This window comes from Alligator mississippiensis, chromosome 11, assembly GCF_030867095.1.
Source record: "Alligator mississippiensis isolate rAllMis1 chromosome 11, rAllMis1, whole genome shotgun sequence".
In the NCBI taxonomy this organism is placed as follows: Eukaryota; Metazoa; Chordata; order Crocodylia; family Alligatoridae; genus Alligator; species Alligator mississippiensis.
In genome coordinates this window covers 50,716,939-50,733,842 of record NC_081834.1, presented here as the reverse complement: position 1 = coordinate 50,733,842, position 16,904 = coordinate 50,716,939, and the positions used below count along the sequence as shown (strand labels likewise).

The 16,904-nt window shown below is 48.1% G+C and overlaps 1 protein-coding gene across 1 annotated transcript in view; it reads right to left on the bottom strand.

Moving 5' to 3' along the window:
- Positions 1-9,394: 9,394 nt before the first annotated feature.
- The window catches only part of LOC102558641 (olfactomedin-4), a 64,523-nt gene continuing 57,013 nt past the window's right edge, over positions 9,395-16,904 (bottom strand). Inside the window, exon 5 of the mRNA XM_059714047.1 lies at positions 9,395-11,263. Within this exon, the coding sequence (XP_059570030.1) occupies positions 10,461-11,263 (803 nt within the window). The 3' untranslated portion in view covers positions 9,395-10,460. The remainder of the gene's footprint in view (positions 11,264-16,904) is intronic.

The following is a 16,904-nucleotide window of genomic DNA, read 5'->3' as shown; positions in this document are numbered from 1 at the left end:
GTATAGGGGACACTACAGCACCCCAAGGGGGCAGGATTCAATAAAGGTTAGGCACTTACAATCATAGACATATTCATCCAGTTGACAAAGGCAGGGTTAACAAAATAGAAAACTCAAACAGCTGAATAAACAATACTAGTTGGTGAATTATAAAGTGCATAAAATTCAAAGTGTCAAATAACAAGAAATATGGGGCCAAGGTATGTGGAGGGGAGGAAAAGGGAACACACAATGACCCCCTTCCATTGCAACAAGAATTTCTCCCTGTTACTTCACCTGCCCCAATGCAACATAGCTGGGACTTACACTCAGATCCCCTATGTGAGAGGGGGGCACTCTACCCCCCAGCTACCAGTGCTGGTACTACCCCCAAGCTGCTAGGGGTTTTGACCTTCCAGGAGCCCCTGCCTCACATCAAGCTTCTTGGCCTCTTGCTGGAGGAGCTGTAAACAGAGCTAGGGACCTCTCAGGTCACTGGTCAGCTTCTTGCTGGAGCTGGGGAACCTCTCCTGCTGGTTACAGCCTCTCGTAGGAGATCCTGTAGCCCTGCAGGAAGCCTCTCCTGCCGGCTGCACGCCATGCTGCTGAGGGTCCAACTTCTGCCTGCAGGTTCCACTCCTTCAGGGTCTTCTGGGGCAACTGCTCCCGCCCTGCTGGCTCAGCTCTTTGAAGCTCCTTCCTCATGGTCCCTCACTGGTCTCCCCTGAGTCAGCTGTGCTGTCCCTTTTATCCCCCTCTGGGTGACCTAAGGGGCCAATCAGGGGACATAGAGGTTGAGTCTCTGGTGCCTGATTGGTGAGTGTGGCACGGCACTGTCTGTACCTGCCACTCTAAGGGCCTGAAGACAGCAGCTGGTAGGTGCCTGATGAGGGCAGCCATTCTGGATTTAGGGCATATAAACAGGGCATTTTGCTGCTGGAAGGTTGGGTAACAACATTGCCTAGGTGAAGGTTGCTGATTTCCTTCTGGAGGTAAGGGAGGAGCTGTAGGGGATGGTAAGGAGGCTCGTGATCCTGGACATGACCTAAAACTGCACCCTGCTGGGAGTAGGTGGCCTGGTGGGGCTCCCAGTGGTGCGGGAGCCCCCAGGAAATGCAAGGCCAGTTACCACCCTGGTGAAAAGCAGGTTGGGGCTCCTTATCTCCAGCTTCCACAACTGGGTGGGTTAACCCTTTTGTAGGGTCTGGAAGGTGGACCCCAGTGAGAAAGTGGAGCTATAGACTCAAGCCTGTCTTGACATCCCTGACTGGTCCATGCTGGGGCCAGGACCAGAAGTGCTGGGGGCCCCCAGTGAGGGATGCCCAGAGCTGAGGGCCTTGGGTTCTGACTGGCCTGGGGGTGGGCCAGGGCCAGTAGAGCTGAAGGTCCCAGGGGGACCACACCCATAAGGGGGAAGCAGCTCAGGGAGCTATGAAGGTGGAATAGGCCATGTGAATGGAGGGATCCAGTTGGGGTTCAAAGAGCAGGATTCTGGGGCCCAGTGTGGGGCTAGTAATATTGACAAGAGCTGGATGCCATCTGTGAGGCTTGGGTTGCAGTGTAGGGGAGGAATGGAGCTGCAGATGGTGCCCCCTGGCATCAGGGCAAGAAATGGGCAGCCTCCTGCTTAATTAACATCAACTAATTTAATTAATAACAAGGCATGGTGGGTAAGAAGGTGAGCAGTTAGTCCAGAAACAGGTGGGTGGGCCGCAGGGAAATCGGCCTCAGGAAGGCCCCCTGTTACAGTGAGGAAAGGGAATCCCAAGGCCTCCAATCATCTTTTACCCTTTCATAACCCCTGGGCCAAATCATTACCAACTAGCCCATCACACCTCTGTGACCATGACTAGTGCATGCCTCTGGTAGCTGGGAGGATGCAGCTGCACTGGCAGGAGCACGGTGGCAGAAGCCCGGTGGCAGGGAGCTCCCACAAACACTGCCGGCACTGTCAATGATGGTGAGCATTGACCATGGGTTGGCAACCAACCACTGGCAGCTTTGGCATTGGCCAGGGCAATCATGGACTGCCTGCAGACATCACTGACAATGTCAGCAGTGCCTTTCTGCAGGGGGTGCACTGCCACATGCAGGGGGTGAATGTGCACCCCCTACGCATTGCCCCTGTCTATGACCCTGGACATGCAGGGTTGGGTTTCTTGATTCCCTGATTATAGAAATCAAGACATGGCTGAGACAGATGGTCCATCTCTAAGCCTGTGTGTCATTCCCTGACTTGGGGGCCCTCTGGGGCCTGTGGGATCTGACACTATGGATGCCACTTGAGGAGGGTTGGGTGAAGGGCAGCCAAGGGGAAGCACTAAAAGCCACTGGAAAGTTGGATTTGGAAATGGTGTTGAAACTGGCACTGTATTCTATTGCACCGCTCCTCTGTTCAAATCCTTGGGTCCTGAGAAGTGGAGCCATTGCAGGTGCTTAAAAATGATTTGTCCAAATTTTGACCCATTTTCTTGATTCTGATTATTGAAAAATCACTGATTCATTGTCCTCATGAATGCAGTCAATAAGCTATTGCTGATAAATCACCAAGCAGAAGATATGTTTATATTTATTTCTTTATTTTCACATCTCACGTCCTTGTCAAAAATATTGTGGAGTGAGCAGCTGCCTTCAAGGAATTTGATTCCTCATGGACCTGACAAAATACATTGCCTAACTCCCTAACCTGCCACAAGTAAAGCAGCCAATGTCCTGCTTCTATGAAATGTTGTCAATATATGCTTAAGAAATTGGGGGGAGGGGCGCACCCTCTACTAGAAAGAATTGATGTTGAATATGGAATGGATGAAAGGCTGTTTGATCTGAGATGTTTTTGCTAGAAGATCAAAGTACTCAAGATAACCATCCTTGACCTTCAGTACACTGATGACTGTGCCACCAGTGCACGCAATGGGCAAAACCTTCAGACTATGCCAGATCTCTTTTCAGAAGCCTATCAAATTTCCAGATTCTATCAACATCAAGAAGACTAAAGTGCTTGTTCATCCTGCTCCAGGCAAAGAATGTGAAACCCTTCCCCAGATTACCATTGAGGGAAATACCATGGAGGTAGTCAAGTACTTTCCCTACCTCAGTAGCCACCTCTCTTCGAGAGTAAACAGTAGGATCCAGCATAGGATCTCCAGCATTCTTGATGGGCAGTTGGCTAGTTTAACATACTAGTTGATATTGCATTAGAGTCCAAAGGCTACATCCACAGGCTAAATACACAGTTTCATAAGTGCAGTTTTGGGCATTAATACAGAGCTTGCAGTTCAGCTTTGGGTGTCCAAGCTTGGAAAAGTCCATTGAGGATGTTCGGTGGAGTTGTTCCCTATCTGGGCAATGAAATAGGATCATTCAGGTGTGTGTTTAATATTTATGAGATAAAAGTGGGTAACAGCACTGGGAAAGTTTCTTCCCGCATTTGGGAGGTGAGGAAGAAATCTCCTTCCCTTCTAGGGAGTGTCTAAGTCACAAAACTATCTGACTTGCACTCTTTCTTCTGGCCCCACATGTGTCCCCTTCTTTCCTGCCTGCTGTGGGGAACTTCAAGAGGTGGGGATCTAGTTAATTGCTAACTTGTGACCTGAGGTTAGAGTATTTTTCTGGGAGGAAGGCTCTGAAGTTCAACCCCACCTTTAGGAGATGTGGAGCCTAGATCTTCCACTTCTTGTGTAAATGAGCTAAACACTGTTCTATTGTATGAATGCAATAGAGGAAGAGAAAGAGGAAGTTGCTTACTTTCTGCATCTCCCAAAACACAAACACACTTTACTCCCTTATTTCCACTTGCCATTTATGTATACCAGGAGTGTCCAATCCTTTTGAATGTGGGGCCAGATCATGAACTTTTTATCACCCAGTGTGCCGGCAGAAGCAGGCACTTAAGCAGCCTGTCCAGTTCAGCCATGTCATGGTGGGGCAGGGGTCAAGGGACGCCGTGTCCTCCCTGCCACCTTGGCAGCCTCAAGGATGCTACCACACCTGCATGCCTGGGCTCAACAGCCAGGGGGACATGCGTGGATCCTACAGGGGGGTGCGAGATGTGCAGGGACATCCCCCTGCTCCCTCTCCCCCGTGGCAGCCCGAGCCCAACCGAAGGGGCCATTTCCCAATCTTGATCTTCACAATAATTTTCTCCCGCTACCACAGCTATCTGGTGAGTAGCAAAGCCTAATTTTTGTGTGTTTAATGATTGCCTCATAGCAACTATGGTTATAAGGGGCTTTTCCTGATTCAAGGGTAAGCTGATGCACCATACCCTTTAAGACTTCCACCTCCTTTTTAAATTTAGCTTGTTCAGCAACCTCTCTCAGCAATTCACTTTCTCTTATTTTCTTTTCTCGGTATGCCTCTTGTAAAGGCTCCAACTGACTTTGAGCTCCCAGAGCACCTCATCCCCAGCAGCCTCGAGCTGCCGGACAGTGTACAGCACTGGGCTGCACCAACACGATGTGAAAGCAGCAGGGGAGGTGAGCTCCACTGCTCCCTACTGCCTTGCTCCATTTGTGGGGACTGTGCCTAGAGGCTCCAATTCCCTGATTGCCACTGCCAGTAAACCCAGGCCATGCGAGGGGAGGGGCTGGGGTGCAAGTGATTAGGGAGCAGGGGAAATGAGGGGAGAGCAGCAGAAACAAGGGGAGAGCTGGTAAGACCTGGGGAAGAGATTGTGGAGCTGGGGAAATGAGGGAGGAGCTGGGGGAGTAAGTGGGGGCTGAGGCCATGAAGGGAGCCCCTCCATGGTCCCCTCCCCCCTCCTCCAGCCCCCCAACCACCTATGTGTCTGGCACAAAGCCGGGTTCAGGTATTTCAGCTGAAATATAACTTGTTTAAAATAGAGCTCCTTACATTCGTGCTGAAGGAGTTCGGTGCACAGGTGGTTTTCTCTTCCATCCTACCAGTGACCGGACGAGGAAGACGGCACGAGAACTGCATCAGAGAGACCAACTGGCGGCTTCGGCAGTGGTGTCTCAAGGCAGGCTTCGGCTTCCTGGACAATGACCCGCACATCACGACGAGGGACATGCTCAGCTGGGATGGGCTTCACCTGTCCCCCAAAGGTAAGCGTGTGTTTTCTACTAGGTTGGTGGATCTCCTCCGGCGGGCTTTAAACTAGGCTCGTCGGGGGGAGGGGAGTACGAGGGCAGGGGAAGCTGTGGACCACCAAACCATGTGGCACCCACAAGGACAGCCCAGCCTGAAGAAGGAGAACATTGGGAACCTGAAAGCCATGGGGAGACCAGCACAACAGAACAGGTAAGGAACAAGAAGGTAAGAAACAATGGGCCCCATGGGACTCGGAGCGGGGGGGCAGCAAAGGCACCAGTCGCAGGGCTCAAGTGCCTATATACTAATGCTAGGAGCATGGGGAACAAGCAGGATGAATTAGCGCTCCTGCTTGCACTAAACACCTATGACTTAGTGGGGCTAACAGAGACCTGGTGGGATTCATCCCATGACTGGGCGGTACATATTGAGGGCTATAGATTGTATAGAAAGGACAGGTCAGGGAAGAAAGGGGGGGAGGGTTGCACTTTATGTCAGTGAGCAATATACATCAACCCTCATCAAGACAGAATCCGAGGTTGAGGAAGTAGAAGGATTGTGGGTTAGGCTACATGGGGGGCAAGGAGAAAGGGATTTGGTGGTAGGGGTCTGCTACAGACCCCCACACCAAGGGGAAGAAATAGATGCGGGGCTCCTGAGGCAACTCTCGGAGACCATAAAAGCTAAAGAGGCGGTAGTCATGGGGGACCTAAACTACCCGGACATCTGCTGGGAGACGCAGACAGCAAGGTCCCATCGCTCACGCAGGTTTCTAACCTGTATACAGGACCTCCACCTGACACAGGAGGTACATGGTCCCACTAGGGGGAATGCCATACTGGATCTGGTATTGGCAACAGGAGATGACATGATAGGGGACCTCCAGATCGGTAGCCATTTGGGAGACAGTGATCACCTTATAATAGAATTCAACATAAGACGGTGAGTGGGTAAGGTAACTAGTAGGGTGAAAGTGCTAGACTTTAGGAAAGCTGATCTCAATGAACTCAGGCGATTAGTCAAGGAAGCACTGCAGAGTAGGAGTTTTGATGGGATGGGAGCCCAAGAAGGGTGGCTGTGCCTAAAGGAAACGATCCTTCGGGCACAAAGCAAGACGATCCCTGAGCGAGGCAAAAGAGGGAAAGGGGCCAGGAGGCTTCCATGGCTGACCAGAGAAATCCAGGGCAGCCTAAGGGCCAAAAGGGGAGCACATAAAAAGTGGAAACAGGGTGAGATCACTAAAGATGAATATACCTCCTCTGCTCGTGCTTGTAGGGAGGCAGTTAGGCGGGCCAAAGCTACCATGGAGCTGAGGATGGCAACCCAAGTAAAAGACAACAAGAAATTGTTTTTTAGATATATAGGGAGTAAAAGGAAGGCCCAGGGAGGAATAGGACCCCTGCTAAATGGGCAGAAACAATTGGTGACAGACAGGGGGGACAAGGCTGAACTCCTCAACGAGTTCTTTGCCTCAGTGTTCCTAAGCGAGGGGCACGACAAGTTTCTCACTGGGGTTGTAGAGAGGCAGCAGCAAGGCGCCAGACTTCCATACGTAGATCCTGAGGTGGTGCAGAGTCATTTGGAAGAACTGGATGCCTTTAAATCAGCAGGCCTGGATGGGTTCCATCCGAGGGTGCTGAAGGCACTGGCCGACATCAGTGCAGAGCCACTGGCGGGAATATTCGAATGCTCGTGGCGCACGGGCCAGGTCCCGGAGGACTGGAAAAGGGCTAATGCGGTCCCCATTTTCAAAAAGGGGAGGAAGGAGGACCTGGGCAACTATAGGACAGTCAGTCTCACCTCCATCCTTGGCAAAGTCTTTGAAAAAATTATCAAGGCTCACATTTGCGAGAGCCCGGCAGGGCAAATTATGCTGAGGGGAAACCAGCATGGGTTTGTGGTGGGCAGATCGTGCCTGACCAACCTAGTCTCTTTCTATGACCAAGTTACGAAACGCCTGGACACAGGAGGAGGGGTGGATGTCGTATACTTAGACTTCAGGAAGGCCTTCGATACGGTATCCCACCCCATACTGGTGAACAAGTTAAGAGGCTGTGACGTGGATGACTGCACAGTCCGGTGGGTGACGAATTGGCTAGAGGGTCGCACCCAAAGAGTCGTGGTAGATGGGTCGGTCTCAACCTGGAAGGGTGTGGGCAGTGGGGTCCCGCAGGGCTCGGTCCTTGGACCGATACTCTTTAATGTCTTCATCAGTGACTTGGACGAGGGAGTCAAATGTACTCTGTCCAAGTTTGCAGATGACACAAAGCTATGGGGAGAAGTGGACACGCCGGAGGGCAGGGAACAGCTGCAGGCAGACCTGGACAGGTTGGACAAGTGGGCAGAAAACAACAGGATGCAGTTCAACAAGGAGAAAGGCAAAGTGCTGCACCTAGGGAGGAAAAATGTCCAGCACACCTACAGCCTAGGGAATGACCTGCTGGGTGGCACAGAGGTGGAAAGGGATCTTGGAGTCCTAGTGGACTCCAAGATGAACATGAGCCGGCAGTGTAACGAAGCCATCAGAAAAGCCAATGGCACTTTATCGTGCATCAGCAGATGCATGACGAATAGGTCCAGGGAGGTGATACTTCCCCTCTATAGGGCACTGGTCAGACCGCAGTTGGAGTACTGCGTGCAGTTCTGGGCGCCACACTTTAAGAAGGATGCGGATAACCTGGAGAGGGTCCAGAGAAGGGCAACTCGTATGGTCAAAGGCCTGCAGACCAAGCCCTACGAGGAGAGACTAGAGAAACTGGACCTTTTCAGCCTCTGCAAGAGAAGGTTGAGAGGCGACCTTGTGGCTGCCTTTAAGTTCATCACGGGGGCACAGAAGGGAATTGGTGAGTATTTATTCACCAAGGCGCCCCCGGGGATTACAAGAAACAATGGCCACAAGCTAGCAGAGAGCAGATTTAGATTGGACATTAGGAAGAACTTCTTCACAGTTCGAGTGGCCAAGGTCTGGAACGGGCTCCCAAGGGAGGTGGTGCTCTCCCCTACCCTGGGGGTCTTCAAGAGGAGGTTAGACGAGTATCTAGCTGGGGTCATCTAGACTCAGCACTCTTTCCTGCTTATGCAGGGGGTCGGACTCGATGATCTATTGAGGTCCCTTCCGACCCTAACATCTATGAATCTATGAATCTATGAATTCCTCCCCAAGTAGTCCCTCTATCACTATTAACAGCAGCCCCATCCAGCCCATTATTCAGCCTTGTCATGGGGAGTCCCATGATCCCAAGATCCAGGCTATATTCAAATCTTGAAACTTCCTTCACCCAAATGTTTTAACAACCTGTTCTTTTCCCTCAAGTTCTACAGTACTAAGGCTTCTTGTACCCATAATGATGTTACCATGTACATGTGATGAAAATTTCCCTTGTGTGGCTTAATGGTGTTATACTTTACACATACTTGAGTTCAGGAGGTTTTAAATGAGTTTACATCATCACAAACAAAACCACATTCTGATGTAGTTTATCTTGCAACATTGCAACTTGAAACGTTGCATCCATTAATCTGGCAGCTTGCCCCCTGGCTGGGGGAGAGGCAAGCAGGCTCTGTAGAAAAAAGTATTGGGCCCCTCAGTGCTTCTGCCTTCAGCAGGTGCCTTTACCCACCAGGATGCCTAAAGCCACTTGGGAAGGGCTGGTTTGCCCCTGAGGCAGTGCAGGAGGCAGCAGGAAGGTGGCTGGGTGTGCTGGCAGCCAGAGAAGGTGGCAGGGATGATACATGGGGTGCTGAAAGCCTAGGAGGCTTGGGGAAGAGATGGATCAGGTGCCTCCAAACTGGGGCTGCACTTGGCCTGCTAGCAGCCAACCCAGCCAGCCCTGGAGGAAGCGGGGGGGCGCTGCCACCATGCAAGGAAGGACCAGGGACCCCTTCATCTCAGAGGCTACTCAGCCCACTGGTAGCTTGCCCCCATCTGTGGGAGAGGCAGGTGGGCTCCGACTGAAGAAAAAAAGAATTGGGCCCCTTGCCACATCTGCCTTCAACAGGTACCTGGGGCTGCCAGGACAACGATGTATAGTGACAGAAAAATAAAACCCACCGTTTCAATTTAGGGGGCATAGAATCCAACCCTGAAGGACTAAACCCATGCCACGTGTACAAACACCCTAAGGGCGTGTCCACACGAGCGTGCACGTGCCTCTTACAGCATCTCTAACCCCTTTGAGTCACTTCAAGATGCACCTGCAGGCAGTTGCCTTCCTGCTGAGTCAAAAGTTTCCCATTTGTTACAACATGACTCAAAAAGCTATAGAACTCCAGTTGGATTTTTAAAATAATTATTATTTATTAAGCAAAAATGAATCATTTACATGTACTTATGCAGACTTGTCTTGAGGCAAAGACATAGCTCTGCATGTAATACAAGAAATACAACATTCATAGCATTTTTGTAGCTGGGCAGCACCTTATTTCATATTTTCTGACATGATTAAGGGTCAGATATTGGCAAATAAAATTAGAAAAGGTAAATAAAAGTAAAGTAAGCATCCAGAATTATGGGATGTAAATACCATAGGCTAGGTTCTTTCACTGATGCTAATGGAGTTGCACCAAGGATGAATTTAACTCCAGGATAACTGAGTTCAGATTAATCTAATTACACAACACCAAAAAAAGCTGAATGAAAGCATGCAGATAACATTGGTTCTGTTCTAGTGCAACATATGGCATGCATCAAGGACCTCACGTATAGACCATGGAGGTCAATGGAAACATGTCCATTGTATCAGTTAGCTTTGGATCAGGCCCCAAGAACATAGTGCTGAGAACAAGTAACTATCTAAGGCTGTTAATATGTGTAGATGCTTTCTGGAGTGCAACTTTTAAGAAAGTGGTGTAGAGTAGTCCTGCTGTCTAAATACCTTAGCAGATTGCAAGAATTTCTGTGAATCTGTGAACCATTCCTTTGCAATGTCTTTTCTAGTACTTCAGTTTAATCAATGGGATCTCTTCATGGATCAAGTCCTAATTATCTTCTAACTTTAATCATTTAGCAGTATGTGGGACCAATGTTCAATACATATATAGATGGAAATTCTTTATCTTCCATATTTTGAACAATGAGGATAAAATGCAGTTTCAATCTCTGTGTTACACCAAATTAGGCATTCACCTATCAACATTGTATTAAAGCACCAATTAAAACTTGAATAACCTCATCTTGCAAACAGCAGTTCCCAGATATAGCATTATTATAAGTAATCTGTTCAGTGGAATCATTTGTCATACTAAGCCCCATGCCTAATATTTAGTGCTCATTAGCACAAACCTAAAATTAGCATTAATATTGTTCTGAGGACTATCACACCTGTAATGGTCCAACTCTTCTATAAACAGGGTCTTCATAAAGTCCTTGTGCACAACCTAAGTTATTAAAGTTTAAAAGTGCACAAAGACTTTATGAAGACCCTGTACTCATATTACTGTAATACAGGTTGAAAGATCAGATTGTATGTAACAAGGTAGCCATCATTATAAACATAAAGCTTTTGGTCACTGGGGTTGTAATTGATACTTTGGACTGTTTCTAACATTTTATCCATAATGATGCTGATTTGACTTTCCCGTCCAGTGTTTGTGTCATAAGTATAAAAGATTTCTTCTGTCCTGGTGTTCATAGTTCTTGTGGCATATAGAACACCACATATGATGAAGGCATTGGAAACAGCTGGTTTGTACTGTTTTGTCTCCCAAGTATTTAGCACATCAAGTGAGGTCTCATTAAGTTTGCTAATCACAATGTTACCAGTGCTGGCCTCAGTTGAATAAATTACCCACAATCCATTTTCATCCACAGTGAAGTCCATATCTTGCCACGCTACACCAGCATAAGAGAAACGGTTACCATAAACTGCATCTGGCAGAGCTTTCCTCAAAACTACAGTGTTCTTATTTAAATCAAGTTTGGCTATGTCTCTTGTACTATAAACATTAAAATACATGAAATTATTGTAAACTGTAGTGCCACTACCTTCTCCATACGTCACTCGGTACTCTCTAGGATTTTTGTATAACAACAGGTCATCATAGGAATTATAAAGTCTATAATATTCTAAGTATCTTCCCTCAGTGTTCAAAGGTGCAACCCAGTACATGGCTTTCTCAGGGGTAAGAGGAGAATAATCCCTTCCCCAGGCACCATACTTGAAGGAAAATCCTCTCCAGTTCAGCTGTATAATATAGGGCCTGGTGATATTGAGGATTCCACCATGAGAACAGCTACCTGAAAACAAAGAAAATCCAGGATTTCAGACTGGTATGCTTATCAGACAGGTTTTTATGCAGTCCTTTTGAAGAACGTATGCAGTCCTTTTTAAGTCCTTTTTCACCCAGAAGGGTATAAAAGGAGACACCCCAGGTGACCAGGGAGCCCGTGAACAGGGCCTGCAAACAGGGGAAGCAGTTTACAGTCAGTTGCTAGAGGCAAGAGGTAGAAGGAGGAGAAATGGAGGAGAGAAGCCAAGTACCAGATCCTGCCCAGGAAAGGTAAGTGATCCAAAGCTGCCTGTGCCTTTGGTTTTGCTAGTGTTTGCTTGGTGGGCTGTGTGTCTTTGGGGCATGTGCTCTGAGAAGCTGGGAACGATGCTGACTGCTCGAGATGACTGCTGTATGACTGCTGCCTGCGTCTGACAGAAGCCCCAGCAAAGGGGCTGAGTCAGCCCAGGCCCAGAATAGTATAAAAGGAGACTCCCCAGGTGACCAGGGAGCCTGTGAACAGGGAAAGCAGTTTACAGGCAGTTCACAAGCCAGTTCTTAGGTCAGTTTGTGGGTAGTAGCATAGCCTATTATCATACAATGGTGGGGATGCACCATACCCCCTGGCTTCCCACCTTGTCCCCAACTGGTGCTCCCTTCCCTTGCACCACTGAGGCCTACACCCAGATGTAACCCATGGTTCCAGCCTCCACCCAGATGGAGCCCTTGGCACGAGGATGTGGGGGCTGTCTGGCACAGCTGCCAGCAAATGGGAATGGGAGCAAGGTCACCCTGACCTGTGGTGTATGCTCCTTGGTGAGGTCCCTGGAATCCCAGGTGACTGAGCTCCAGGCCCAGGTAGGCAAACTTTGTGCCATCAGGGCCCATGAGCAGGAGATGGATGACTACTAATGTCAGGCTCTTGTCCTGAAGAATAAAGAAGAAGAGAAGAACATAGAGGAGAAGGCGGCCAACAAGAAGGTTGGCTGAAAAGACCCACCCAGAGCTACCTGGAAGATGGTTGTTTCAGGCTCCAGGACATGCATGGCTAGGGCTGCCCCTTCCCTGGCACTGCACAACAAGTATGCTCCCCTCACACATGAGGAGGCTCCACTGGAGATAGTGGAGGAGGAGTTGGGTAGTCCGGAAACTGCCACCCCCAAAAGGAGATGCGGGGGGGGACTCCCTCCTGCATAATACTGACTGACCCATCTGCCATCCAGACCCCTAGCCTTCAAAGTCTGCTACCTCCCTGGGGCCCACATCTGGGATGTTGTAAAGAGGATCTGGATTGGCTCTTGTAATCCTGACTGGGCCATGAGTGACTACAGAGCTCTGGAGTTGGGGGTGCAGGTAGTCTTTTCCTTTGTGCTCCTGGTTGTGGGTCATGGACCTAGGAGGGAAGGATGCATTGAAGAAGTGAACTGATGACTCCAGCGGTGCTGCTACCAAGAGGGCTTTGGTTTCTTCAACCACAGCGCTCACTTCAGGGAGAGAGGACTCCTGGGAAGGAGTGGCATCCACCTCATGCAGAGAGGTAAGTCCCTGCTTTCAGCCAGGATGGCCAATTTTGTAGATAGGGCTTTAAACTAAGATCACTGGGGGATGGGAAAACACTGATGGATTATGCCATGGTAATGGCACACAAGAAAGCTCTGAAGTTTGGGACACTAGGAGTGCCACTCTTGCAAGAGCTGAGGAAATGCTTCTCCTTCAGCATGACAGGAAATCAAAGGTCTCAATTGGAGGACTCAGATGCCTGTACACTAATGCCAGGAGTAGAGGGAGCAAGCAGGAGAGCTAGCTCTCCTATCCAGTGAGCATTATGATCTAGAAGGGATTACAGAGACCTCGTGGGACTCCTCACATGATTGGAACATGCCATAGAGGGCTACCCCCTGCACAGAAGGAACCGAATGGTTAAGAAAGGTGCAGGCGTAGCTCTTTATGTGAAGGGGCAGTACACCTCCTTGGAGGCTGATATTGGCTTCAAAGAAGAGTGGCTTGAAACTCTCTGGGTCAAACTATGGGGTGCAGGGGGGGAGGGGGTGGGTTCACAGTGAGAGAGATCTAACTGTAGGTGGATACTACAGAGTACCAAACCAGGGGCGGGGGGAGCTCGATTTGGAGTCCTCTCGAGAACCGGCAGAGGCCGCACGCATACAGGACATGATCATCATGGGTGACTTCAATTACTCAGACATCTGCTGGGAGGAATGCTCAGCTAAGTCGGATCAGTTACATTGCTTCCTGGCCTGTACTGAAGAGCTCTACCTGGCTCAGAAAGTGCACAGGCTAACCAGAGGTCAAGCTCTCCTGGACTTGGTCTTGGCCAAAGGAGGTGATCTGGTGAGTGACTTGTATATAGAGGGTAGCTTGTGCAACAGTAACCATGAAACCATCACATTCACTGTCCATCACAAGGCAGGCAAATCAGGTAGCAGGGTTGAAGTTTTGGACTTGAAAAAAGCAAATTTCAACAGGCTTAAGGCAATAGTAAAGGAAGTGCTACAGGACCAGGGACCAAAGGTCAAAGGAGTGCATGAAGAGTAGTCGTTCCTCAAGGACACAATTCTTGAAGCACAAAAGAAACCCATTCCCATGCGGAAGAAAGGTAGCAGAAAGGCTGGTAAGCCCTCTTGGTTTAATAGGGATATCATGATCCTCTTGAAAAAGAAGAAAGAGGCATACAAAAAATGAAAGCTTGGGACAGTCCCCGAGGAGGACTATACAACGATGGCCTGCACTTGTAGGGAACAGATCAGTAAGGTTAAGGCGACAACTGAATTTAAACCAGCAACAGAAATCAAGGACAATAAGAAGTCCTTCTTTAGGTATGTAGGGAACAGGAGGAAAATAAATGGAAGCATGAGGCCATTGCTTAACAACTCAGGACAGCTGCTTACTGACACTTGGGAGAAAACTGAACTCCTGAATGACTACTTTGCTTTCGTATTTCACCAAACTAGATAAGGTTCAAAAAGGGCATGGTGGGAATGTCCACCTTCCTACTGTTGATGTTGAGCTGGTTCATGATCAGTTAGAAAAGTTAGGCATTTATAAGACAGCAGGATGGGATGAACTTCATCTGAGAGTGCTGAAGGGGACTGGCCAAAATTATTGCGGGACCTCTGGTGAAACTTTTCCAAAGATTGTGGCACTCAGGGGAGGTCCCTGAAGACTGGAAGAGGGCCAACGTTGCACCCATCTTCAAGAAGGGGAAGAGAGAGGACCCAGGCAACTATAGGCCAATTGATCTAACTTCTATCCCAGGGAAAATCCTGGAAAAATTCATCAAGAAGTCTATTTGCAATATGCTTGCAGAAGGTAGGACTCTGAACAACAGCCAGCATAGCTTCATAGCAGGCAGGTGTTGTCTTACCAATCGCATCTCCTTCTATGACCAGGTAACTTGACACCTTGATAAGAGAGAAGAGGTCAACATTGTATACCTAGACTTCCAAAAGGCCTTTGATCTGGTATCTTATGATGTTCTCACAGGAAAATTGGAGGATTACTGGCTTAACTGCTCAACAGTCAGCTGGGTAGGAAGTTGGCTGCAGGGTAGGACCCAGAGAGTCTAATGAATGGATATATGTTGTCCTGGTGAGAAGTGGCCACTGGTGTCCCTGAGGGGTTCGTGTTTGGTCCAGTGCTTTTCAGCATCTTTATCAATGATTTGGATGTGGGGGTAAAATGCTCACTGGCCAGGTTTGTGAATGACCCTAAGTTATAGGAAAATGTAGTTACATTTGAAGATAGGTTGCAGGCACAGGCAGACCAAAACAGGCTGGCAAGTTAGGCAGATCAGAACCAGACAAAGTTCAACATTGAGAAGTGTAAAGAGCTCCATCTGGGGACAAATAATCCCCAACATACTTATAGGTTTGGTGGTGCTAAACTGACTAGCACCATGACTGAAAGGGACCTAGAAGTAATAATAGACCATCACATAAACATGAGCTGTCAGTGTGATGCTGTTGCCAGCTGGGCAAACAATACTCTGGCATGCATCAACCGATGCATCTCAAGCAAAGCCAAGGAAGTGATTCTTCCGCTTTACTTGGCATTGGTGAGACTGCAGCTGGAGTACTGCATCCAGTTCTGGGTGCAACACTTCAACAATGACATGGGAAAGTATGAGAGAGTCCAGAAAAGAGCCACCTGTATGATCAGAGACTTGCCAGGCAAGCCATACAAGGAAAGACTGAGGGACTTGGGTCTCTTCAGTCTAAAAAAATGGAAGGCTGAGAGGGGACTTGGTAACAGGTTACAGCTATATCATCAAGGGCTCAGTGAACAACTGTTCACCAGGGCACCCTTGGGGAAAACCAGGAATAATGGCCACAAACTCCTGGAAGACTGTTTCAGGCTTTACATCAGGAAAAACTCCTTCACAGTCAGGGTGTCCAGACTGGGAATTAAATCCCTCCAGAGGTGGTGCAATCACCTAGTCTGGAAATCTTGAAAAGGAGACTGAACAGTCACCTCTCTGGGATCACCTGACCCCAGTTGTCTTTCCTACGTTGTGCAGGGGGCTGGGCCCAATGACCTTGCGAAGTCCCTTCCAGCCCCTTACAATATATGAATCCATGAATCTTTGAAACTCACTTTAGTGTAAAAAGCAGAAATGCATATTTTGATTGTAAAAGATTCAGCTTGCACAAATATTTATATTTTGTAAATAGCATGTGAACGCTGTATTCACTATTGCCATTGCTTCAGAAAAATGCATACCTTGGCATAATTTACATCAGTTTTGTATGCCAATATAAATTACACCAGGATTATCAATAAATGAATGAGCAGTTATTGCAGGGTAGTTGCTGGCAAGTAATACTCAAACAAGTATTACTGCTCCTTGCCATAACATGGCTTTTAGCAAACTACCACAGGATGGAAATAGAGAAAACCTAAAGCAGTGAAACTGATATCAGTAGAATTTTACTTTGGATTCCTTCTTGCCACTTGATTGGTCAAAGTCACTTCAGTTTCAGGGTTTTCTTTGTCTATCCACTCCTTCGTTCCATCAGTATAATGCCAGCTACACTGGTGTAAATGTTTTGTCTATTCAAGGTCTCAGCCTGTATTAGCAATACAGTGTTCCTAGGCACAATTCACTTGAAGTGTGTTTATGATGAAAAAGCAATAGCAACAAATTATAGACATCAATTCTTTGTCAGTACCCACTTGGAAAAATAAGTGAGCAGTTTGCCATTCCAAATATGCAATCAAATTTCTTTTTCCACATATGTAATCCCCAAGTTTTGGATTTAAAAAAGTAACCCACACTTTTCCACATTTTTCTGTGATTAAAATGACAGTTCCCATCTGTCCCCGTGTTTTTTCAAATGGCCACGTGGGCTGCTTTATCTTAACCTCATCGATTGAGCTTTAGATAAAACATCCTGTGGCCATTTTGAAATGTGCAGGGGCTTAATACACAATGATAATGAGCTGTTTTAGACTGGCTTTCTGGAAACCACTCTAATTTAAACACCCCACCTCTCACCCTGCCCCAAGCATGTGTATAGGCAGCCTATATTTCTATGTTTTGGGGTTCTTCATGTGAACCTTATTGTAATGTACAACTATGCCTGAGCTTGTGTACAAACAGCACCAGTGTAGCCACTGCTGCTCAAACATTTCTCAAGGAGCAGGAAAGTGAA